The sequence below is a fragment of the Erythrolamprus reginae genome, chromosome 11 (assembly GCF_031021105.1).
Source record: "Erythrolamprus reginae isolate rEryReg1 chromosome 11, rEryReg1.hap1, whole genome shotgun sequence".
Taxonomy (NCBI): Eukaryota; Metazoa; Chordata; class Lepidosauria; order Squamata; family Dipsadidae; genus Erythrolamprus; species Erythrolamprus reginae.
The window spans coordinates 32,954,694-32,981,481 of NC_091960.1; the positions used below are offsets into that span (position 1 = coordinate 32,954,694).

Below are 26,788 nucleotides of genomic sequence, written 5' to 3' on the forward strand. Positions count from 1 at the left end.
GACCCCCTGCTTTAAGCCACCACAACTTCAAGAACGATAAGGAGGGCAGCAATGGCGGGAGGGGGAGAAAGAGGACAGAAATTCAAATCACAAACACACCGCGGGAACGGCCGCCACTCAAACCAGCCGCTTTCCCGCGCGCCCCTCAACGTTCCCCTCACGGCCTCCACAGAGCCGGCTCCGCCCCCTCCCTCTACTTGGCCCCGCCCCTTCATTACCGCCTCGTCTCCTCCCCACCCCTCGGAATACGCGCGAGACTGACGCAAGCCGGCAGCCGGAGCGTCGTGACGTACACGGAAGGGCGGGTCCCACCGCCGGCCAGAAGAGTCGTGGCGGGACCGCCGAGGCGGCAGGCGGGTGCGAGAGCTGGAGCCTGACAGGTGAAGGGAAGGGCAGGTAAGGACGGGACGACGCAAGCGCGCCAAGGGGTTGTGGAACGGGTCGGAGCGGGGCGCTTGCCGACGGAGGCTGCCTTGCAAGGACACCCCGCGGTCCTTCGGATCCAATGAAGCGGGTGGGATGGGGACGAGCGGGCTCCCCTCTTGCGTTTAACGGGGGAAAGGTTGCACCCCATGTTCCGAATGGTGGGACAACCCCCCCCCCATTTATGCTTGTATGTACTGTATGTATACACTGCTCAAAAAAATAAAATAAAGGGAATACTTAAACAACACAATATAACTCCAAGTAAATCAAACTTCTGTGATATCAAGCTGTCCACTTAGGAAGCAACACTGATTGACAATCAATTTCACCTGCTGTTGTGCACATTCAACCTATTCAATGATAATATTTCATTCATTCAGATCTAGCATGTGCTATTTGAGTGTTCCCTTTATTTTTTTGAGCAGTGTGTATATATATATATGTAGATTGTTCTGAGTTCGGGTTTTGCCCCGTGTAATATTTTGAATGTCTATGCGACGTTTCGGTGAAATCACATTCACCATCATCAGGCTGAAGTTGTAAGCTTCGTGCTGCTGTAAATATTTACAGCAGCACGAAACTTCAGCCTGATGATGGTGAATGTGATTTCACCGAAACGTCGCATAGACATTCAAAATATTACATGGGGCAAAACCCGAACTCAGAACAATCTACATGCATATACCTGTGAATCTACGAAAACAAATATACAGTATATACATATAGGTAGGTAGGTATGTATGTATGTATGTATGTATGTATGTATGTATGTATGTATATATGAATATGTATATATCCGGCCAATATTATTTCATTTCATTTATTAGATTTGTATGCCGCCCCTCTCCATAGACTCGGCGCGGCTCACAGCAATAATAAAATGACTGAATTGGATGAATGTGTATTACTGTATGTGGGGTTTTTCTAACATTTTTTAGTAATTTTGTATAATTCTTTTTAAAGGAATTTAGATTTCTTTATATATATTGTTGCATTTATAATGTTGTACGCTGCCCTGAGTCATCTCGAGAAGGGCGGCATAGAAACAACAACAACAATAATAATATACACATACAGAGAGGGTAGAATAGAATCAAATAACAATTCTTTAATGGCCAAGTTTTTGGTGCAGATGCTCTCAGTGTACATAAAAGGAAAGAGACATTTGTCAAGAATCACTTAATGATTATAGGGGTAAAATAAGCAATGAGGAAACAATCGATATTAATTTTAAAATCTTAAGGATACAAGCAACAAGTTACAGTCATATAAGTGGGAGGAAATGGGTGATAGGAATGATGAGAAAATGACTAGTAGGAATAGTAGTGCAGACTGAGTAAATAATTTGATAGCTTTGGGGAAAATATTTGTTTAGTAGAGTGGTGGCGTTTGGCAAAAAACTATACATACATACGTACCTGTATACATGCAAAAAATCCTTTTGTTGATGGCATTTCCCGGGGGTTTCATTTAATGCATTTTCTGGACTGGTGTAGGGCGGTAGGTCCTAAACCTAAACTGACCGGACTGGGTGAGTTTGCACAGCTCAACGGGATTTATTCATTAATTTATATATTTTGTGATATTTATATGCTGCAAAACTCTGGCAGGACTCTGGGCAGCTCACAATAATCCCAACAATTTTTAAAAAAAACAGTATAAAATGTAACAACAATAAAACAGCAAATAGCATAAAATACATTTAAAAAAACAAACAAAAAACCATGCATACACTCAATCATTCCTATTCCCAGGCCCGCTGGAAAAGCCTGAAAGGATAGTATTTCTCCATCCTAACAAATCCAGGCAGGCAAAATGCATGCAATAAATAAATAAGTGGAAGAATCTGATTTAAAGTTAAACGTGTGCAAAGAGGAAGCAAGGCTGCGTTTTGTGGGACGGATTATGACACCGCATGATGTACATTTTATTTCAATCGGCTTCTGTGTAAACAGTAAAAGTCTTGTAGTGCTGCACTTGTAAAACAACTAGAACTGGAGGAAAAAAAGTGTTCCTATGCCATGAGAATGACCTGTATTTTACCCCCCAAAAAATTACTTAATACCTTAATTCTATTTCTATCCCGAATATCTCTGGGACCGCCTTCTGCCGCACGAATCCCAGTGACCGATAAGGTCCCACAGAGTTGGCCTTCTCCGGGTCCCGTCGACTAAACAATGCCGTTTGGCAGGACCCAGGGGAAGAGCCTTCTTTGTGGCGGCCCAGACCCTCTGGAACCAGCTCCCCCTGGAGATTAGAACTGCCCCCACCCTCCTCGCCTTTCGTAAACTCCTTAAAACCCACCTCTGCCGTCAGGCATGGATGGGGGAATTGAAACATCTCCCCTGGGCCTATACAGTTTATGTATGGTATGTTTGTGTGTCTGTTTGCTTTTAATAATGGAGTTTTTAGTGCTTCTCTTAAATTATTAGATTTGTTATATATTGTTTATTATTGCTGTGAGCCACCCCGAGTCTACGGAGAGGGGCGGCATAAAAATCTAATAAATAAATGAATAAATAATTCACCCATGCCATAGGTTCGCCATCACTGCTATAGAGGCTTTTAGGAGGACAGGAGTAAACCAGTTTCAATAAAGGAGTACAGTACAGTACTTTATTATTTATTTATTTATTTATTTATTTATTATTTAGATTTGTATGCCGCCCCTCTCCGCAGACTCGGGGCGGCTCACAACAAGGCATAAACAAATCGTAACAAATCCAAATAAATTTAAATATTTAAAAAAGTTTAAAAAGAACCCCAATATACTAACAAGCACACACACAAACATACCATACATAAATTGTACATGCCCGAGGGAGATGTTTCAGTTCCCCCATGCCTGACGGCAAAGGTGGGTTTTAAGAACTTTACGGAAGGCAGGGAGAATAGGGGCAGTTCTAATCTCCGGGGGGAGTTGGTTCCAGAGAGTCGGGGCCGCCACAGAGAAGGCTCTTCCCCTGGGGCCCGCCAACCGACATTGTTTAGTTGACGGGACCCGGAGAAGGCCCACTCTGTGGGACCTAATCGGTCGCTGGTATTCGTGCGGCAGGAGGCGGTCTCGGAGGTATTCTGGTCCAATGCCATGAAGGGCTTTAAAGGTCATAACCAACACTTTGAATTGTGACCGGAAATTGATCGGCAACCAACTTTAGCTTGGAAGGGCCTGTAGAAAGAACGCACACACACCCCTCGAAAAGGAGTGCCATGCTTCTATTCCTGTTATTTCACTGAAAGAACCATGTGCATGTTTATTCTAAAGTTTCTTTCTCTCCTCCTTGGTTTTAAACAAAGAACTGGCCCAAGGTGGGAATAGAATCTACAATCTCCCGCTTTATACCCAGATGTGTTAACTACTATACCAAACTGGCTTCAATAGGTTAGTTAGAATACAATGGTACCTCTACTTAAGAATGCCTCTACTTAAGAACTTTTCTAGATAAGAATCAGGTGTTCAATATTTTTTTGCCTCTACTTCAAAACCATTTTCTACTTAAGAACCTGAGCTGGAAAAAATCCCCAGGAAATTTGAGCGGCACGAAGGCCCAGCCAGTTTCCTGCCATTCCCCCTGGGTTTCTCTCTCTGGTGCAATGTATTGGAGGCAGCCTCGCACCGGGTGTATGGGAGGCACATGGTCCTCCTCGCAGCCTCAGAGTCCCTCTTTTTTTTTTTTTAAGCCTTAAAGTTTTGAATTTTTTTGATTCCCCTCACCTTCTTCCTTCTGCAGCGACTGTCCTCCTCTTCTTCCTCCTCCTCCTCCTCCCACCCAAATTCTGAGCTTTTATTTCTTTCCTAATGGGTTTGCACGCATTATTTGCTTTTATTTTATTTATTTATGTTATTTATTTATTTATTATTTGGATTTGTATGCTGCCCCTCTCCGAAGACTCGGGGCGGCTCACAACAAGTGAAACAATCATAATAATCCAATTAATTAAAATATTTAAAGATTTAAGAAAAACCCCATATACTAACAGACACACACACAAGCATACCATGTATAAATTAAACGTGCCCAGGGGAGATGTTTAATTTCCCCATGCCTGACGGCAAAGGTGGGTCTTAAGGAGTTTACGGAAGGCAGGAAGTGTAGAGGCAGTTCTAATCTCCGGGGGGAGTTGGTTCCAGAGAGCCGGTGCCGCCACAGAGAAGGCTCTTCCCCTGGGACCCGCCAACCGACATTGTTTAGTTGATGGGACCCGGAGAAGGCCCACTCTGTGGGACCTAATCGGTCGCTGGGATTTTACATTGATTCCTATGGGAAAAAATGTTTCAACTTACAAACATTTCTACTTAAGAACCTGGTCACAGAACGAATTAAGTTCTTAAGTAGAGGTACCACTGTACTTAGGTGGAAATCTATTCTATTCTATTTATTGAATAAGTCTTCGGAGAGGGGCGGCATACAAATCTAATAAATTGAAATTGAATTGAATTAGATTTGTATCTATATTCCCTTCCCCAGGCAAAACAACATCATTGGAGGGGAAGGGGGTAAGATGGATAATAATAAGATGGATAATCTAAAACCCTCAAGCAAGTATAGCACTCAGAATATCCAACCAGCCTGGTCTTCGCAAGTTCCAGTATACAAAAATTGGGGGAAGTCAGATGATGCTGGTTTTCATAATGTGAAGAGTTGGCACACTTATGAGTCCAAAGGTTCTTCTCTGACCCAGAATTCCTGCCCATTGGTGTTTGTTCTCTTCCTTTCAAAGACGTGTTCTTGAGCGGAAGCACCATGTCGTGGATAAGAGAAGGAGAATTGTCCCTATTGGAGAGATTCTGTGCCAGCGTAATAAAAGTATGTATTAACGCAATGTCCGGTTACTGAAATGTAATGCTTACCTAGAAATGTTAGGTCAGAATGTTTGATATTGAAGGGACAGGGGAAGCAGTCTTCTTCAGAGGAAGCTGTTCCTGATGTTTTGGCCTCAACATCACTTATTCCAGCCAGCTTAGCTAGGGGGTCAGATGGTGGGTATCCAGTTGAGAATCGTATACCTAGGTCAGGGGTCCCCAAACTTTTTACATAGGGGGCCAGTTCACTGTCCCTCGGACTGTTGGAGGGCCGGACTATAAAAAAAAACTATGAACAAATTCCTATGCACACTACACATACCTTGTTTTAAAATAAAAAACTAAATGGGAATGTACTATTTAGAGGGGGGAGAAGGACTGAAATTCATATATGAAATTCATAATGGTTAATAAGTTAGAAATATAATTGGTGTTGCACTTTTTGAAGGAACATTAAGGAGGAAATTTAATTTAAAAAAATGAATGTAACTGGATGACAAAATTAGGAAAAAAAACTTTTGCAACTTTTTTGATGATTGATATTAGTTACTAACAAAATACTGCATTTTATTCATGGAAAATTAGAGGGTACATTGTGTTGTTGGAATGTATGTTGAGAGAAAAATTTTAAAAAAATTACACACACACCCAAAACAGTCCTTCCTTCCTCTGTCCCTCCCTTCCTTCCTTCCTTCCTTCCTTCCTTCCTTCCTTCCTTCCTTCCTTCCTTCCTTCCGTCCTTCCTTCCTTGTTCCCTCCATTTCTCCTTCCTTCCTTCATTCCTCTCCACTTCTCCTTCCCTCCCTCTCTTTCCCTTTTCTTTCTCTCTCTCTTTTCCCTGTGCTCTTGTCACTCACCGGCGGGCCGGATAAATGGCCTCAGTGGGCCGCATGTGGCCCGCGGGCCGTAGTTTGGGGACCACTGACCTAGATGATGATTAAATTGTGCCAGCTAAGAATTGTCTTCCTCTTCATGTAGATTCTCTTTGTTAACGTAGCTTTGAATGAAAGATCCAGGGGCAAATTTCTGTGAGAACAAAAAAATATCTGTTTGGATACAGTGGGAAAAAGAATATTAAAGCTTATGCAACCACCAATAATAGATTTGGGGGCAGAACTGCACAAAGCTGCTGCTCATTGAATTTAGGAGTAGGGCAACCGTTCACGTTTGCTGTCCCTACTGTATTTTGTTAGTAAGTGGGCAGGTAACCTTCCAAGAATTGACTATTTTGCCCATCTTTGAAGTTTGTATAGAAACATAGAAACATAGAAGACTGACGGCAGAAAAAGACCTCATGGTCCATCTAGTCTGCCCTTATACTATTTCCTGTATTTTATCTTACAATGGATCTATGTTTCTCCCAGGCATGTTTAAATTCAGTGACTGTGGATTTACCAACCACGTCTGCTGGAAGTTTGTTCCAAGCATCTACTCCTCTTTCAGTAAAATAATATTTTCTCATGTTGCCTTTGATCTTTCCCCCAACTAACTTCAGATTGTGTCCCCTTGTTCTTGTGTTCACTTTCCTATTAAAAACACTTCCCTCCTGAACCTTATTTAACCCTTTAACATGGCTTCTTTATGCTGCCATCTTTATATTCTGGGAATCATTGGGTTTTACTGTCTGTCATAGTATTTTATGGAAGGCAAGTGAGATTTACATTTTAAAATAAAACATGCATCTCATATGCAGATGGTAGTAAAATTCCAGGATGGTTCTGCAGTCCTTCCACTCGCAAGATCAGTAGCTTCTAAACCATATTTTCTTTCTCTGATCTTCCCATCTCAGGAGTGACGGATCTAAAAGATTTTTTTTAAAATAATTTTTATTGATTTAAAATATATATATATATACATCTACACATTTACAAACATAAAAAGAAAAAAGAAAAAGATACAAAACAAAACATATAGAGACAATAATAATTATTATTATAATAATAATAATGATAGTTGATTAATTAATTAAATACAATAAACAATATTGACAATGACAATACACAAACAACAAAATATATATCATATGTATTCTCTTGTGAGGAGGAAAAAATATCAAATTATTTTCTGGTGAAAGAAACAATCGGTATTTACTGTTATTCCTTTTGGTTATCAATGTCTTTTTTGTTGTTGTTGTTTTCTTAGCCGCTTTCGGCTAAGGTTTTTATAGGATTAGAAGTAGAGATGGTTTGTGCTCCCCCCCCCCCCCCCTTTCTCTCTCTGCCCCCTTTCATGCTTTTAGGAATAGAGAACTTCAGCTCCATCAGCAGGATAATGACCCATTGGTGTTGTGGTTCAGCCTGAGGCTGCTCAGGGACCGGCTGTGTCTCTGCTGGCTCCATGCCCGGAGGAGGATGACAACGAAGAGGAGGGGGCTGAGCAGTCGGACGGGGGAGAGGAAAGTCAGGAATGGGACGAAGGAGAACAGCATGAGAGCCCCGGGAGGGGGGGGGCTCTCCCCAGCCAGTACCTTGGAGTCATTAGGTGATGAAGCACAAGCCGTCATTGACATGCGACAGAGACGTTCAGATCAAAGAAAGGAGCAATTAAAGAAGTATTATCAGCACTGAATTAGGAACAGCTGGGCTTGGGTGTGGTCCTCCTTAGCAGGGTTTAAAAGGCAGGCAAGCCCTTGAAGCCATGTGGAGTGTTATCAGTTGGAGTTACGGTGACCTGCTTTGTTCTCGACGTCTCTGTTCCTGGCTTGTGGCCCAGCAGTTTGGAAGACCCGTGGGAGGTGTAGGTCTGCTATCTACAGCCTCGTCTTGGCAGCAAGAATCCTGTATTACTGCATGGACTTTTGCCTTCGTGGATATATTTGAAGATACAGCGTTTTCCTGTTTGTAAGGACATTTTCTGTTAGCTGTGTTTTTCTTGAATTTGATAAACTGCCTTTGCCTTTTACCGGTGTGTCTGGCTTCTCTTTTTGGGTTGGTTTTGGCTTCCGGAGTGACCCAGACAGAACAATTGGTAAGGCGCAGACTTGATGATTTATATTCCTGTAGTGCTTCTTAAGGAGGTCAGAGTGGAGAGTTCACGTTTGAAATGCAGGGGCATCTCAAAACGATTCTGGTCCCACTTTCCTAGCTGCGCATCTCTAATATTTCTTGCTTCAATTCCAGGCAGGGCCAATGCCCAAGCACATTGCTTTCATCATGGATGGCAATCGTCGTTACGCTCAGAAGCATCAGGTGGTGAAGTTGGAAGGACATTCCCAGGGTTTTGCAAAACTAACACAGGTAGGAAGACTCTTTCCCGAGCATCACAATCAAGAATGCAAAGATGATTCTCCCTAAGTGATTACTACTGTGCCAAAGCATGGCTTCCCTGTTGTTCTGTCAAGCTCTCTGGTAGAATCCTCCCGAAAATGCACAGATACAATTTCAAACACACACACACTTGAAAATTCAAAACAATGCTCTTTATACCGAAAATGTAAATAAATGAAGCACTCTTTTTGTATAGTAAAGAGCACTCGTCTCCAAACAAACTGGTAATTTGTACAAGTCCCTTATCAGTTCTGTGATACTTAGCTTGCAGCTGTGAGGCAATTCACAGTCCTTCTTCTTTCACAAAGTGAAACACACTTTGATCTGGTTTAGTTTCAGAGCGGGGAAAAATCAGCACACAAAGATCGAAGTCAGTAAAGCAGTCACGAAACACAAGGATCAGATAATCCTCCACAATGGCCAAACCCACAGGCTGCTCTTTATAGCAGCCTCACTAATTACCAGAGCCCCACCCAACCACAGGTGGCCTCATTTTCTTTGATAATAATCTCTCAGTTGTTGCTGCCTATGCATCGCTCTCTGCATGCGTGGCTGTATCATTAACTCTTGTTCCGAATCCAAGGAGGAGCTAGATAATTGATCTCCTTCTGAGCTGTCTGCCACACTCTCCTCCTCCCTGTCACTCATGTCTTCTTGGTCAGAGGAGCCTTCATCAGCAGATTCCACCGGGGCAAAACAGGCTGCAGCATGTGGATGTCTCCCCCACATCCACAGTCCTTGGGGCAGGGGGCTGGGCCAGAGCTAACCACAACACCTGTTAGGAAACCCTGTAGCTCCTACTTGGACTAATTTCAAAAACCCTTTGAAAATGATCAGATTGGAACTGTTCCTTGCTGGGCTCACTGAGTGGGAAATCACTGCTATCTTTGAGACAGCGAGAGAAAAGACAGAGAGATATCTTTTTTCCACTTTGGCTATTTCTAGATTGGATGTTCATAACTTACAAGGGAGAAACCAGTGATGCGCTATGTAAATGTACCAGGATACCAATTGCATCTGATTTGCGGTTCATCAACTCCAGTTAGTTAATTCAGCAGGTTGCAAGAAGGCAATCCAGGAAGCCTTATGCAACCATAAACTAGAATCCCATTTTTGTGATATTAGTGTCTTTGGAAAGTTAGTGGACTTTTTTTTAAAAAAGGACTTTTCCATTCTGTTTCTTTTTTAAAAAGCAAGCTGATTACTTTGCAGGTAATTTTTAAGGTAATAATTTCACTCCTTACATCTCTATAAATTTGCACAGAATGGGTTTGGTCCTGATTACTTTTGGAATGTGGTCCTTGGTGTTCCATGTAAAACCTGATGAGGCACTTGAATCAGTAAAAATTGTACACCCTTCATTTAAGAGAAGGGAAAACTTGTCTATTTGTTTTGAAAGTTTACTTGCTTTCTTGCATCAGCCAACTAAAATTCCCAAAAAGTAATGTGTATTATTATTATTATTATTATTATTATTATTATTTATTGGATTTGTATGCCGCCCCTCTCTGGAGTCTCAGGGCGGCTAACAGCAATAATAAGACAGCATATAATAGTAATCCAATACTAAAAACAATTAAAAACCCATTATAATAAAAAACCAAACATACATACAGACATACCATGCATAAAATTGTAAAGGCCTAGGGGGAAAGGATATCTCAATTCCCCCATGCCTGGCGGCAGAGGTGGGTTTTAAGTAGCTTACGGAAGGCGAGGAGGGTAGGGGCAATTCTAATCTCTGGGGGGAGTTGGTTCCAGAGGGCTGGGGCCGCCACAGAGAAGGCTCTTCCCCTGGGTCCCGCCAAGCGGCACTGTTTAACTGGTCGCTGGGATTCGTGCAGCAGAAGGCGGTCCTGGAGATAATCTGGTCCGGTGCCATGAAGGGCTTTATAGGTCATAACCAACACTTTGAATTGTGACCGGAAACTGATCGGCAACCAATGCAGACTGCGGAGTGTTGGTGTAACATGGGCATATTTGGAAAAGCCCATGATTGCTCTCGCAGCTGCAGTATAATTATAATAGAGCCTCGGTTGAATGGATCAACAGGAGGGAGGAAATGTTTGTTAATCCCAAACATAGGCCAAAACAAAAATTATTGAAGGCAACTTGATTACACAAATCCCTGCCAGTGTTGTACCTTGCATCGTTTGATAATGTGATGCAAACGACATATCTGTAAATCACTGAGTGATATTAATTTAAATTGCCACCTTCAGATTCAGAGGGAATGGACTTGCCTAATAGTTGGACAGAAGTGTAATCTCTTGAATCCACAAAATGGGAAAGTTAAAACAAAGGTTTTATTCTTTTCTGCCTTAACTTGTCTTCCACTGCAGACACTACAATGGTGTTTGAGTGTGGGTGTCCGGGAAGTCACCGTTTATGCCTTTAGCATCGAGAATTTCAAGCGATCCCGAGAAGAAGTTGAAGGCTTGATGCAACTGGCTAGGCAAAAATTCATCCGTCTTCTTGAAGAACAGTAAGACTGGGTTTTTTTTCCTATTCTATGATTTTGCCATGATTAAATAAATCACCGCAGTCATTCATCATGTGATCATGATTTACAGCCTTCCCTGCTGGCTCTGCCATTGACTTTGCTTATCAGAAGAGACAGGGAAGGTTGCAAATTACAGTCACATGACCACAGGATGCTGCAATAGTCGTAACTTCAAGGACAGGTCATAACTCACTTTTTCAGTACCATCAGAACTTCAAACTGTTGTTGAACAAATTGTCATAAGTCAAGGACTATCTGGAGACCTCACCTACAAAAAGATATTGACAAAATTGAACGGGTCCAAAGACGGGCTACAAGAATGGTGGAAGGTCTTAAGCATAAAACGTATCAGGAAAGACTTCATGAACTCCATCTGTATAGTCTGGAGGACAGAAGGAAAAGGGGGGACATGATCGAAACATTTAAATATGTCAAAGGGTTAAATAAGGTCCAGGAGGGAAGTGTTTTTAATAGGAAAGTGAACACAAGAACAAGGGGACACAATCTGAAGTTAGTTGGGGGGAAGATCAAAAGCAACGTGAGAAAATATTATTTCACTGAAAGAGTAGTAGATCCTTGGAACAAACTTCCAGCAGACGTGGTTGGTAAATCCACAGTAACTGAATTTAAACATGCCTGGGATAAACATAGATCCATCCTAAGATAAAATACAGGAAATAGTATAAGGGCAGACTAGATGGACCATGAGGTCTTTTTCTGCCGTCAGTCTTCTATGTATGATTGTCAATAATTCTCTTAAATTCTTTAGAATGTGCAACTCAAGATGATTATTACTCACTGAGTTCATGCATCATGCTAAACATGGTTGGTTGAAGAGCCTATGATAGCTAGGTTCACGCAACACTTTAAGCCCAAACCATATGAACTGCAGTATATTTTGGCTTTCTTCAGGGCATAAATTGAGTCAGTGACAAGTCAATATATATCAATACTTTTTAAAAAATTTTCACACACAATTACTGATATTCCTGGACAGTTAGGCCTTTGGTTTTGTAATTTGGGGGAGGGAGCTGCATCTGAAATGTGAGAGCAATTTGACTGCTAAGAACAGATATTGCTTATCCATTCACCTTTGGAATCATGAAGAGCAGTTAATAATAATAATTTATTAGATTTGTATGCATCTCTCTCCGAGGATTCAGGGCAGCTCACAACATAAACAATGTACAAATCCAATTTTTAAAAAATACAATTTAAAACCCTTATAATAAAATAATCACACAATCCAATCAAACCATACACCAACCTGTCCCGGGCCTGCCAGAGATCATCCATCAGCACAACCAAATCAGTTTCTGTGCTGTAACGGGGCCTGAATCCTGACTGTTGAGGGCCTAGATAATCGGCTTCTTTCTTTAAGTAAATTAATATCATCATGTGCAGCAGTAAGTGACCTTTTCATCCTCTGAAATAATACATGTTTGCTAATTTTAATGCCGTTTGACTAGAATAATAACTTATCATATAGTACAGTGGTACCTCTACTTAAGAACGCCTCTACTTAAGACCTTTTCTAGATAAGAACCGGGTGTTCAAGATTTCTTTGCCTCTACTTAAGAACCATTTTCTACTTAAGAACCTGAGCCCGGAAAAATTTCCCAGGAAGTTTGAGAGCGGCACGAAGGCCTGGCCAGTTTCCTGCCATTCCCCCTTTAATCCCGGGCTTTTCTGGGCTGCCAGAGGAGCCTTTCGGTGGCGCTTAAGGAGGCTTTGGCAGCCCAGAGCGAACAAAGCATTTTCCTTTCTCTGGGCACTTGGAGAGGGAATAAACCACTGCCAGCAGCCAGAAAAAAGAAACGCTCCCTTCGCTCTGGGCAGTCGAGGAGTCACCACAGTGAAGGAAAGGCGCCGGCTACAAAGTGACCAAGCGAGAGGAAAGGGGAACCCTTCAGTATGGGAAAGAAGAGGAGGCGGCAGCAGCAGCAGCCAGTGTATAGGAGGCAGTGTACGGGAGGCAACTTCGCACCGGGTGCATTGGAGGCACGTGCTCCTCCTCCCTGCCTCAGAGTCCCTCTTTTTTTTTTTTAAGCCTTAAAGTTTTGAATTTTTTAAATTTCCCTCACCTCACCTTCTTGCTTCGGCAGCGACTGTCCTCCTCCTCTTCTTCCTCCTCCTCCTCCCACCCAGATTCCGGGCTTTTATTTCTTTCCTAATGGGTTTGTACGCATTATTTGCTTTTACACTGATTCCTATGGGAAAAATTGCTTCTACTTAAGAATCTGGTCACAGAACAAATTAAGTTCTTACGTAGAGGTGCCACTATATATTAAAAGCCTGGAGAACCTAACAGGAAAATTTCAAACCTCTTGCTGTTTTACTGTATTGCATGAAACTGCTTTTCTTCTTGCTCATGAGCAAATCTAGTTGTTGTATGTTTTTCTCCAAATATCACACGTCTCGTTTCAAGCTATCAGCTTATTTCTGAGTAACTAAGTCTCAGTTATGTGATTTTATAGATATTGCTTAGTCTTGGCTTCCTTTGTTTTAAGAATTCCATTTTTCTCTTCCCCTTTCCTTAGAGAGAACTTGGAGAAACATGGTGTGTGCATTCGAGTTCTTGGCGATCTGTCCCTTCTGCCACAGGATATCCAGGAACTGATTGCTAAGGTTGTGCTGACAACTAAGCATTACAATACGTGAGTTTTGTTTCCAGTTTCTTGAACTTTTTCTCCTACTCCAGAACTACAGATCACCCAGATCAAAGACCATGCTACACCAGGTCAGAATTCTAGCTTGGATGGCGCTTCCAATAAACAGAGGTCTAAATACATATTCTTTTTTGCCCTCCGATTCTCCATACAATATTTCTAAGCATCTCTCTGCTGCCTTTCTTTTCAAAAGCATGTTCTAACACAGTGTTTCCCAACCTTGGCAACTTGAAGATATCTGGACTTCAACTCCCAGAATTCCCCAGCCAGCATTTGCTGGCTGGGGAATTCTGGGAGTTGAAGTCCAGATATCTTCAAGTTGCCAAGGTTGGGAAACACTGTTCTAACAGATTGGGGTTCTTAAGAAAGCTGAGTATGATTAGCCCAATCATTGAGAGCATTGAGAGCCCAAGCATTGAGAGGGCCTTAGTTCAGGTCCTCTCAACTACAGTGACCAACCACCAAGTAGGACTTTAGTGTACCACATATTTCTTTTGTTACTCCCCTACAGCTAGTATATAGAGGAACATTGCCTTTGTGCACAGAGTATCTCTTTAGCTGTCTGAACTACTGTAACATCTTACAGTAACACCTTACCTATTTATCATATGCTGTCTAGTCACATTTTATGACATGGGTAGTTATGTAAATATGATTTATAAATAAAATGTTAATTACAGGCTAGATTTGCTTGTTCGGTAACCCTAATATTGTTTAGTTTTCACATAGAATGCTGGGGAAAGCATAATTGTGCTTGTAAATTTGGAATACAGTATGAGTTAACATATTAAATGAACCCAGTGAAGGGTGGATTTGTTCAGTGATGTTAAGCATACAGTTTAGTGCAGTAGTAGTTCATTATTTATTGATTGATTGATTGATTGATTGATTGATTGATTGATTGATTGAATTTGTATGCCGCCCCTCTCCGCAGACTCGGGGCGGCTAACAACAGTGACAAAAAACAGCAATCGATTGTTTAGTAACAATCCAATACTAAACAACTAAAAAAAACCTTATTATAAAACCAAACATACATACAAACACACCATGCGTAAATTGTAAGGCCTAGGGGGAAAGAATATCTCAGTTCCCCCATGCCTGACGGCAGAGGTGGGTTTTAAGAAGCTTACGAAAGGCGAGGAGGGTGAGGGCAATTCTAATCTCTGGGGGGAGTTGGTTCCAGAGGGCCGGGGCTGCCACAGAGAAAACTATGTTTGGCTAGTCTTACAGCCATAACTATTAATGCAGTGTGTGAACTCTGTCACAGAGGACTTCCTACTAGGTAGATACGTTCTTAGTTCTTTAGTCTGCATCCTCAACACAGTGAATGTCTTTATTTTTCATATTCAAAGGTGTTTCTTGAACATTGGTTTTGCATACACATCAAGAGAGGAGATCAGTAATGCAGTGAAAGAGTTGGCTTGGGGCGTCGAAGAAGGACTGCTTCAACCCAGGTAATGCCATAGAACATAACACATGTGTGGCCCTTGGGTTAGGAAGCTAGCTGCATTTTTCTTGAAGCCATTTTCAAAATATGTAGTGGGCTAAAAATTACTTGTAAACATTTTAAACACTGAAAAAACTTTGAAAGCGACAGATATGTAAAGTGCTTGGAAAAATCACTGACAACTTGCCACAGCCAACTCATCACAGGACAACTTGCCACAGGAAAGGAGAACTGAAGGTCACCCAAGCCTCGAGGACTTCTGACTTGAGAAGTTTATAACCTAAAACAAGATAAGGTCCATTGCAATTCACTCGTCCCTCTCTTGAGTTACCCCACATTGAATGGTGCAAATTCTAGTCAGGGATGGTTTTCACTTACCTTCTGGTTTGCAAAGGTGGGGATGTGCTTTAGGGGCACACGAGCCCTCTGTGTATGCACCTGGCTTCAAAAATGTGCACAAATAGGATAGAATAGATCCAGAGTGGGTGGGCAGGGCAATCCGTGATTCCTGCTACCAGTTCAGGCGAACCGATCCAAACTAGTTGGATACAACCTCTGGTTCTACTCCTGATACTGGAGCCTAAATTTAAAAAGGGGGGCAATCAGGAAGGGATCGTTATAAAGCACTTGACTCCGTTTATTATAACAAGATATTGCAAACAAACAAACTTTAACTTTGCTCCCACTGGCACTTCTCTGAAATCTTTAATTTCAATTAGATGCCACTCCTTTTTCTAAAACAATTAGCTACATTTCTGCCTTTCCAGATGGCTAAAAATCATGTCTATTTATTTATATCCGTCTTTACCATTTTCCCAAATAAGGCAGTGAACATATCCAATGCACCTTCCTCCTGTTTACCCCACAACAATAATGCTGCAAGGTGGGTTGAGCTGAATGGCCCAAAGTCACCCAGCCAGTTTTGAATAAGGCGGGACTTGAACTTATAACCTCTTGCTTTCAAGCCTGGTGACTTAACCACTCACTACTGCACCTTCTCATTTAACTGCATGTAATATGTTCCAGCAAATTTGTTGTGAAATGAAATGGTCACTAAGTGGTCATGTTCTGTGCCTGACATTTACTTTTTCCATTATTTTTGCCCCTTTCCAGAATGGAGAGATTGCTTAAATTTCTTCCTGCAAGTTAATAAGTCAATTGCAAGTTAACAAGCCCATCTGTGACATTAATTACAATGACTGGGCTGCTGCCTGAAACTAACAAGATCTCAGTCAGCTTTACCCCAAAGGCTTTTGTTGTCAGGTACCTGAAATCTGGTGGTAAATGCACCCATTTATCAGAAAATGAATTTTTATGACCATTTTTACCAATGTATCTGCAAATAAGTAACTTGCCGTACTTAGTTTTTAACTATATTTACACATTTTTTTAGCTCAGAGGATAAAGGTTAGAACATAAGACAAACCATGCTGAAAAGGCCAAAGCCCATCAAGTCCAGTATTCTGTGTCACACATTGGCCCACCAATTGTCCATGGGGATCTTGAGCAGAAAGAGAAGGCAAGGCCTTCCCTTTCCCTTGACCCGCAACAAATGGTACTCAAGGGTCTCCTGCCTGCCTCAACCAACATAGAGGCGGCACATGGACATCCGTTTCAATAACCACCGATACACTTGGCATCCCTGAATCTGTCTAATCCTGCCTTGAAGCTATCCAGGCTGACAGCTGTCACGACCTCTTCTGGAAGTGAATTCCATAAACCAAAGACCCTCTGGTTCTTCTGCCAAATCAAAAATTCACCATATACAAACAAATAAGACATGTAATTCCATTGCACAATTGTAACATTCGAGAGTGACATACTAGTATTAAAACTGGTAACTACTAATAGTCTTGCCAGGATCAAGTTGACTAATGCTGAAAAAAAGATTTATATGATAATTGCTAGACAATTGCATTTGGACATCATCAGCTGAAAAGGTAATGAAAGCTGGTACAGAGACAGAGAGAATGGTAACACGCACTGGGAGTGGGGAGCAATTGTGCTTCGTATCAAAATAGTTGTCCATCGGCAATGGTGTAATTTGTGTAATATCCGTCGTCCTCAAAGATTCCAAATACTCTGAAGACCTCCAAGAAAACCTGTGTGTCCCTGGCATGTATTTTGGTTTAGAAGTCTTGTAATTGTTTTTAGATATTTACAAAACTTACATGGCTGCCTATCTCATACAAGGACTCTAAATGGCTCGCATCAATCCATAAAAACATGTTTAAAAACAAGATTATCCTTCCCCTCCAGGCAACAGGCAAAACATCCTCAGAGCTCAACCCCCATGCTAATCCAATGTTTGGGGAAAGAGCAGGTCTTCAAAGCCTATTGGAAAGCTAAAATTCAGCTCCGGGAACAGCTAATTGGTGATATTCCGGGAGGCCAATCCACCCACCAATCACCTTTTTTCTTATTTTCCTCCCCAAAAACTAAGGTGCATCCTATACTCCAGTGCATCTCATAGTCCGAAAAATATGATAACTATAGTAACTTAAACAGACATAAACAGTTGTGTGAATTTTACTCCAAACTCTAGCAATAACAAGAATTCAGATACTGTGAATTCTTGAATTGCATTTTAAGATTAGCCTTCCCAAAGTAAATTCTCCTCTCTCTCTCTATTCCTTCTCTTCTGCCCTCAGTGATGTGTCAGAATCGCTCATCGACAAATGCCTTTACTCCTGCAAATCTCCTCATCCAGACATTCTGATCAGAACATCTGGAGAAGTTCGACTTAGTGATTTTATGCTCTGGCAGGTAAATCTATAGTGCAATATCTCAACAGCTAATTAGCAAAATTGTATTTTCTTGCTTTGCAATCATTTGACATTCAGCTCTATGGGTTTTGTTGGATACAAGAAATCTAACATAATGTATTTTAACACTCCTCTTTTTTTTAAAAAAGTCCTTCAACTCTCTTCCTGTAAAATGCTATAATAAGTGTTTCAAAGAGATCATTGAAAAAATGTGGCCTTCTGCCATGCTATTAAAGAAACTACCAAATAGGTAGCCCATTATCTGGTTCACTATGAAATACACAAATACTTATTGTTATTCTTCATCAGTGGTAAAGCAGGGGGGAAACTGTATACAGTTGCTGCAAAACTCTATATTTGAGGTTAAAACTTCTAGAAATGCTTACAAGCTCTTCTTCTTCATCATCATCATCAATAATAATAATAATAATAATAATAATAATAATTTTAAAAAAAAATTATATGCCTCTTTACCCATACAATTCTTTGGGCAAGACAGTACAAGTTCCAGAAAAACAAGTTCATTTTAAACATTTTTGCCCAATACTTTTATATTAGAAATACAGTACTCGCAAACATAACTGCAAATGTTGGTAATAAAATTAACCTGCCTTTGAATTTGTAATCTAAACTTTAATAGCAAGGAAAAAAGATGGAGACGGCTATCTTGGGACACTTTTGTAACTTTCTGGCAGGAACAGTTAGTTTGGTCTTTCTAGATTTACTTTCTGTGCCTGGAGCATGCTGCCCAGGACTATAGTATAATATACAATACTATATCATACAATATCTATTATATTCTAGGGGCTATAGTATATACCAGTGATAGCGAACCTAAGGCAGGTGTGCCACAGGTGGCACATAGAGCCATGTTAGAGGGCACGCGAGGCATTGCACTATGTCACCTCCAGCGTGCCTGCACATGCTGGCCAGCTGATTGTCAGCCTTGGGAAAGGCCGCTTTCCCCCTCTGGAGGCTTCTCTAAAGTTTCTGGAGTGTGAAAAACAGCTCAATAGGCAAAGTTTGGAAAAATGGACTTCCGTTTTCCCTTTGGATCATTTTTCACACTCCGGAGGCTTCAGGGGAGCTTTCTGAAGCCTGGGGATGGCGAAAAATGACCCAACTGGAAGTTCATTTCAAAATTTCCGGTTGAACTGTTTTTTGCCATCTCCAAGCTTCAGGAGGCTTCAGGAGGCTTCCCTAAAGCCCAAAGGGAAAACCGGAAGTCTGTTTTTCTGAACTTCTGGTTTGCCTGTTGGGCTGTTTTTCGCACTCCAGAGGCTTCAATGAGGCCTGTGCGCATGCAGAGAGTTGTGCACAGGGGAGGGCATGGGTATGGGCATGTGCAGTAGTGTATGTACAATACCCTTTTGGTACGTGAGCCAAAAGTAGCTACCACTGGTATATAACGTCTACAGCATAGCATGTATCTCTTTAGTATAGCTGATGCACTGAATTGTGGGAGGAGTGTTGTCTAGATTTCTTTTCTGATATCCCTTCCAATCTGTGATTTTAATTGTAAGGGATGTAAATTTAGCAAAATATATGGAAGTTTTGAAAGCTGTGTCAAGTGTCTGCTGGGTGCAACTGCCAGTAAAGACAATGTTGATGTTGATACGGGTTAATGTTTGGCACAAATGATCTGTCCCCATTTCATAATTGTTGAACAACTGGAAAAGAAGTTTATTTTGAAATAATCTAGAAATGTTCCATGTTTTGATTACCTTCCTTTCCTTTCTATTTTATGTATTAAGTGCCTTTCTCTCTTTTCTCAGACGTCCCATTCTTGCCTCGTGTTTCAAAGTGTTCTGTGGCCAGACTATTCGTTCTGGAATTTATGTGAGGCCATCCTTCGGTTTCAGATGAACTACAATGCATTACAAGTAAGACTGAAGAAAGAAAAGATTAAGCAAAAAAGCAATCTCAGGCTCTCAGCATATATACTTTAAATAAGGGAACTGCCTGTCCCAAGATTTCAGAGATGGGAAACAGCATATTTTGCTTGCTGAGGCTTTTCAGACTAATGTTAAAGGACAGGATGGGAAGAATAATAGAGAAGATTAAAAGGATGATCGGTGTCCCTAGCTACACAAATATTTTGGGGGGCATTGGAGAAGTAAGTCATTGGAATATATCCAAACAGTTGATGGGATTGTTCTGACAGGTCTCAATATTGCCCTGAAGTCCTATAGATTGTTGGATATTCATTTCATGGATATTTATTGTTGCCACCAGTAACAGTAATATTTTGTATTTTTGACCAGAAAATGAACTTGTCCTCTGAAGAGATATAACTATTTCTTTTTTAAAAAACAAACAAAAAATTATTAAATATATATATTATAAAAAGAACAGTCAAACATACAAACACATAAGTACATGCAACATTGTATAAAAACATTAATATACATATATGCATGAATATTTATGTAGAAAACATTAAACATAAAAAGTCAACCATCCTGTTGGCCCTTGACTTCTACAGCCTATCAATAACATACTATAATTATCCTATGTAGATATATATGTTTTATTTACATTGATATGCTTCTTATCTTATTCACTTCTATTAAAATTAATTATTCAGTTCAATCTATAAGTTAATAACCTTGCAAGATTACATGTATCCACTCATTTTCTTCCGGTCTATGTAAAAAGGTAAACAATTATTATTCTTTGCATTGTGTTATTGTTATGTAATTGTTACAATTTGGGGGAGGGATTGGTTTAAGTCAAGTATACCAGCCAATTATAATTATTTCATTAGCTCCCAGGAAAAAATGGAAGTGGCTTTGAAATTTTTATCTTAAAATGTTTATACGTGGACACATTCAAAATCTTTAAAAGTGGTGAAATAAGAGTTCTGGTTTCATTTATTAACCAATAGATAAATGGGTTGAATGTCTTCCCATACTGAATGGTAAAAAGTTTTAAGAGTTTTGCTGCAACCTGATTTGGAATGAGCTGCAAATGTGCTTCTAATTTTGTAAGTGTGGTTTTCTGAGCTATCTCACTTTGTTGTGTAAAAACCAGTCAAGGATCTTCAATGGTGACCATGCCAATTGTTTGTGGCAATTGAGAGGAAAGGGTTTAGGGAAAAAAGACAAAATTTTATAGGAGAAAGGACTAAAACTTCATTACCTGCTGGCCTAAGGGAATTCTATAAATAGGAGAGTATCCAGTGAGGCAAATCATAATATAGTTTCCTTTGTATGTTTTATACTGGCAAAAAGGTCCTGGGAATGAAGTCCAAGACATTTGGAGGGTACTGGTAGCGGGGTGCTAATCTATGATCAGAAACCTAATATGTGACTATTACTTTTTATGCCAGAAAGCCAGAGATGTCTACATGGAACAAAGGAAGTGGCAACAATTAGAAACCGATAAGGCACAAGTCTTACAGAAACTGAAAAATGAAGAATCAGCAACCTGTGGAGATGCTCAAAAATGTGGGATACTTTTGCGAGAATTCAAAGCTAAACGGGAAGAGAGGATTCAAAGGTTTTTGCAGGCCCTTGAGCACAAAAGGATAGACTTCCTAGAAAAACTGGCATTGGCAGCTGCAAGATAAGAAGGTTCCTCTTGGACATAGGGGAGAGAAGGAGAAAAATGAGCCAAGTTGCAAATAATCCAGTTACTGCCCAGTGGATGACATGAAATGGGATCCTAGATTTATTCTATGTGCACATGCGCATGGCTGGGGACCATGACACTTGAAGTGTATGTTTACCAAATTTAATGAAGCAAAAAGTAGAGGTAACAAATGAATAGTATCAAATATTTCTAGGTATGAAAGTCTGCACATGCTGGGGGCTTTGCTCCATATTTTCCAAACTGCAGTTTTTCTCTTCCACAATTGAAAGACTTATCAGAATCCTGAAAAACTGCTTACACTGGAATGCAAAGATGCTGCATCTGAGATTAGAGAAAAACCCTATAGCGTGCATATACCAGGCAGATTTATTCTGGAATAAACTAAATGTTTATTCTTTTCTTTGTTGCCTTGATTTTTAACACCAGCTGTTTCTGGACCATTTGTTTTTCCGTTCTTGGTACCTGCATTTGATATAGGATTGTACTTAAGTTTCACAGGAACGTATCTTATTCCTCTGGCTTTAGTAAAGGAAAATATCATCCCCCAGATTAACTATATATCCATCTGGACTATAGGAATGTGCTGGGTACAACAGAATTTTAAGGTGTTTTTGATGCAGTATCCTTCAAATGGGTTTGAGAAGGCATTTTAGCTTTGGAAAGCAGTACAAAATATCCTTTTACACAAAAGTGCAGCATGATGTAAATAATTCTGAAAAAGATAAAGGGCATCAAACTATAAACACATTTTATTTTCCAAAAGCAGCCAATTATTTCATGTTGCTTTTCAAAGACTAAATGAGAGTATGGTTGTATTATTCTAAAGCACTTAAGTTTGAAATTCTGAGGGATAAACCAGTTGTCAAATGTATTGATATTTAACAACCTGCTGGAGCCATTTTTTAAAAAAATAAAACTTATATAAGGGAGAAATGGTGACCAATAAATTAAAAAGCGTTTTGTTTTCATGCAGTAATTTTACCTGTTATATTATCATTGTCATGTCTGGAAGGCTCTTCCCCTGGGTATCTAATTGAGAATTAGAGATTTTGCATCTTTAAAACTCCCTACATGATACTGAATTCAAAGGTAGGTTCCTAACCCTTCAGTGTTGTACTGTGTGTCACTGTAGATATTGTGTTTGTAAAGTGTCCAGTCCAAAATCTTACTTCATTGAGCATTGATACTTATTGAGTATTTAAATGAACAGACATAACTAAAAAGCAACTATTTTCATCTTGGATACCCCGGAACCCAATAAAATTACTATGCAGCATTATAACTCTGCTGTATTGTATTAGCTCTGTGGTCAGTTATCTGCTTTACCCATTGAGCAGAAACTCCTAGATACCTGTGTGAAAGTCTTGCATATGGGTTATTATGGGCTGGAGTGCATGCTCCTCCACTACTCAGTCAGCAGACACATTGAGTTTATTTTGTTGAATAAATTGACAATGAAATATCAAGTGGAATTGTCAATGAAAATTTCTGTTTATGTGCTCAATGAGCCAAAGACAATTCTAGTTGAACAATTTAGCTGATGACTGTTGTGGCCATGCTAGGCTTCTTGGCTCTAGTAGGGTTTCTCAGATTTGGCCACCTTATGTTGGCTGGGGAGTTGTAAGAGTTGAAATTCACATATTTTCAAGTGGCCAAGGTTGAGAAACGTTGCCCTAGAATTTAGGGCTAGATAATTCAAGCAAGAGACCAACTCAGAAGACTTTAAGCAAGATAATAGTGTTTTCTCCAATAGTTTTATCTAGACTTGTATAAATCTGATTGTATAGAATATAGATGAATTTAAAAAATTGAGGCTGGGTACTTTTGGCACTTGTCACTTTAAAACCTTTTATTTTAAATTGCTTCAAAGACTATCTCCAAGTATTTTTTTAATGTAAAAAGATGGGTTCCAGCCATTATGTACAGGAACTGTACTTAAGGAACACTATTCCACTTTTATGTGCTTAGTTAAGAATCCAATTTTTCTAATGCCTTTCAAAGAAAGAAAAATCGAAGTATAAAAATTGTTCAATGCACATTTAATTCATGCCACACTTATATCCAAAGAACTCGTGACAACTAACAGTGAATACAGCAAAATCATGATTTTAATCACATCGAATATTCTGCCAGCAAAGATGACAAAGGAGTGAAATAAAAATGGTACAAGAACTTACGTTGGGAAGTTTGAAAAAACCCTCTGGAATAATCAGTTTTTCATAGTTTTTTAAAATACAGTGATCCCTCGAGTTTCGCGAGGGTTCCGTTCCAAGACCCCTCGCGAAACTCGATTTTTCGCGATATAGCGGTGCGGAAGTAAAAACACCATCTGCGCATGTGCGGCCATTTTTTCATGGCCGCACATGCGCAGATGGTGAAGTTTGCGTGTGGGCGGTGGGGAAGACCAAGGGAAGGTTACTTCAGCCGCCCAACAGCTGATCTGCTCGGTAGCGCGGCAGCAGCGAGGAGCCGAAGATGGGGTTTCCCCTTTGCCTGGGCAACGGGGAAACCTCATCTTCGGCTCCTCGCTGCTGCCGCGCTACCGAGCAGATCAGCTGTTGGGCGGCCGAAGGAACGTTCCCTGGGTCTTCCCCGCCGCCTCGGATCCTCGCTGATGCCCGCCCGCCGTTTGCCGCTCGCCCCGTTCGGCGGCCGCACATCCCGTTCGCCCGCCGCTCGCCCCGTTCGCCCGCCGCTCGCCCCGTTCGCCCGCCGCTCCCCTCGTTCTCCCCCCATTCCCCTCGTTCGCCCGCCGCTCCCCTCGTTCGCCCCCCACTCCCCTCGTTCGCCCGCCGCTCGCCTCGTTCGCCCGCCGCTATCGAACTTGCTATCGAGCCTGCTAATGAAATCCAACCCGCAGCGGCCCTTTCCCTCTCCAGGCTGCGGGAGGGGTCCGGAGAACAATGCCTGGCGCCGCGCTCCCGGCTGGGCTTTTTTCCCCCATTTCCCCTCGGGTGGAATTTCAGACCCTCCGCCGGTTGGATTTCATTAGCAGGCTCGATAGCAAGTTCTTCCTCCCTTTAGAAAGCCCCGCAGCCTCCTCCGCCCGGCGAGGCCGCCAGCGAGGACCCGCAAAGCCGCCGCCGCCGCAGCGAGGCCAAGCCGCCCGCTCCCACGGCACGGGCTCCCAACACAGCGCCGCTCAGCCCGCCCTCGGCGATGCCTCCGCGGATCTGCAAACCCAGCCGAGCGATGCCTCTGGTCTGGGCGAAGGCAGTGGGCAGTCCCCGCCGCAGCAGTCCCCGCGGGCACCGCGCGCCAAGGGCCGGCCAGGCCGCCGGCCAACAAAGGGGCTCCCTCGCCTCCCTCGGGCAGGTTTACAAAGGCAGCGCGGCAACTTGGAGCCCGGCACGCCCCGCAGCCCTCGCCTCGCCCGCCCCCGCCTGGCCGGCGCTCCGGCTACCCCCGGCTGAGGAAGAACCGAGTAGCCCCCGCCCTCCCCCGCCTGGCTCCCTTCAGCCCCCCGGGGCCAAGCGGGCGGGGGGCGGGCGGGACTTCGCCTGTCTCCGCCGCCAGCATCGCCCCTCCGGCGGGCCGGCCTCCCCCGCCCGCCTCTGCTGCAGCCGCCGCCGCCTCCCCGACTGGCACAAAAGGGCCCCGCCCGCCCCGCCCCGAACCTTACCTTGCGAGTTTTTGGCTGCGGGGGGAGAAGTAGGATTTTCCTAACTCCCTCCCCCTGCAGCCAAAAACTCAAAGCCTGTATCCTGCCGCCCGGTTTACCCAGGACACGAGCGGCGAAGTGACTTGGAGGAATGGAAAGTCCAAACCGCCCGGTTTCAGTGGGGTTTCCCCGTTGCCCAGGGATTCCTTCGCCCGAACGGAGGTGGCTGTGGTGTGTTCAGGAATCCCTGGGCAACGGGGAAACCCCACTGAAACCGGGCGGGTTAAGCCTCCTTCGGCGACTGCGGAACTGCTTGCTGTCAACTTTGCACTGGGCAAAGAACTCTTCACCTCCCGCCAGGCACGGACGAAAGGCGTGGAAGTCTATTGTAGCAGCTGCTACAGCGGAGACATTTGGGGGGGGGGGGGGAGGCAGGAGGCAGGAGATCCGGCCCTTCACTTGCCCTCCCAGCAAAAGGCAAAGCCGCGCAGCTCCCCAGCCGCCAAAGGAGGCTTAACCCCACCCCTCTGTCCCACTCATCGCCCGTGGTCGGCATAACCTCCTCCTGCCTATCCCCGCTTTTCTGCCGGCCACGGGCGATGGGTGGGACAGAGGGGTGGGGTTAAGCCTCCTTTGGCGGCTGGGGAGCTGCGCGGCTTTGCCTTTTGCTGGGAGGGCAAGTGAAGGGCCAGATCTCCTGCCTCCTGCCTCCCCCCCAAAATGTCTCCGCTGTAGCAGCTGCTACAATAGACTTCCACGCCTTTCGTCCGTGCCTGGCGGGAGGTGAAGAGTTCTTTGCCCAGTGCAAAGTTGACAGCAAGCAGTTCCGCAGTCGCCGAAGGAGGCTTAACCCGCCCGGTTTCAGTGGGGTTTCCCCGTTGCCCAGGGATTCTTTCGCCCGAACGGAGGTGGCTGTGGTGTGTTCAGGAATCCCTGGGCAACGGGGAAACCCCACTGAAACCGGGCGGGTTAAGCCTCCTTCGGCGACTGCGGAACTGCTTGCTGTCAACTTTGCACTGGGCAAAGAACTCTTCACCTCCCGCCAGGCACGGACGAAAGGCGTGGAAGTCTATTGTAGCAGCTGCTACAGCGGAGACATTGGGGGGGGGAGGCAGGAGGCAGGAGATCTGGCCCTTCACTTGCCCTCCCAGCAAAAGGCAAAGCCGCGCAGCTCCCCAGCCGCCAAAGGAGGCTTTACCCCACCCCTCTGTCCCACTCATCGCCCGTGGTCGGCATAACCTCCTCCTGCCTATCCCCGCTTTTCTGCCGGCCACGGGCGATGGGTGGGACAGAGGGGTGGGGTTAAGCCTCCTTTGGCGGCTGGGGAGCTGCGCGGCTTTGCCTTTTGCTGGGAGGGCAAGTGAAGGGCCAGATCTCCTGCCTCCTGCCTCCCCCCCAAAATGTCTCCGCTGTAGCAGCTGCTACAATAGACTTCCACGCCTTTCGTCCGTGCCTGGCGGGAGGTGAAGAGTTCTTTGCCCAGTGCAAAGTTGACAGCAAGCAGTTCCGCAGTCGCCGAAGGAGGCTTAACCCGCCCGGTTTCAGTGGGGTTTCCCCGTTGCCCAGGGATTCCTTCGCCCGAACGGAGGTGGCTGTGGTGTGTTCAGGAATCCCTGGGCAACGGGGAAACCCCACTGAAACCGGGCGGGTTAAGCCTCCTTCGGCGACTGCGGAACTGCTTGCTGTCAACTTTGCACTGGGCAAAGAACT

The 26,788-nt window shown here is 43.1% G+C and overlaps 1 protein-coding gene across 2 annotated transcripts; it reads left to right on the forward strand.

The window, feature by feature from the left end:
• The first annotated feature begins 242 nt into the window (after positions 1-242).
• DHDDS (dehydrodolichyl diphosphate synthase subunit) lies at positions 243-22,431 on the forward strand. Of its 2 annotated transcripts, none has more exons than XM_070764818.1 (9): positions 243-396; positions 5,149-5,234; positions 8,350-8,466; positions 10,839-10,981; positions 13,540-13,656; positions 15,024-15,125; positions 17,770-17,884; positions 19,659-19,766; positions 21,215-22,431. In XM_070764818.1, exons 2-9 carry the CDS (start codon positions 5,172-5,174, stop codon positions 21,452-21,454), a joined length of 1,005 nt encoding a protein of 334 aa, XP_070620919.1. In that variant the 5' UTR covers positions 243-396; positions 5,149-5,171; the 3' UTR covers positions 21,455-22,431. The 2 variants fall into 2 exon arrangements, with proteins under 2 accessions (XP_070620919.1, XP_070620920.1); XM_070764819.1 differs by having other exon boundaries at positions 262-380.
• Positions 22,432-26,788: the final 4,357 nt, after the last annotated feature.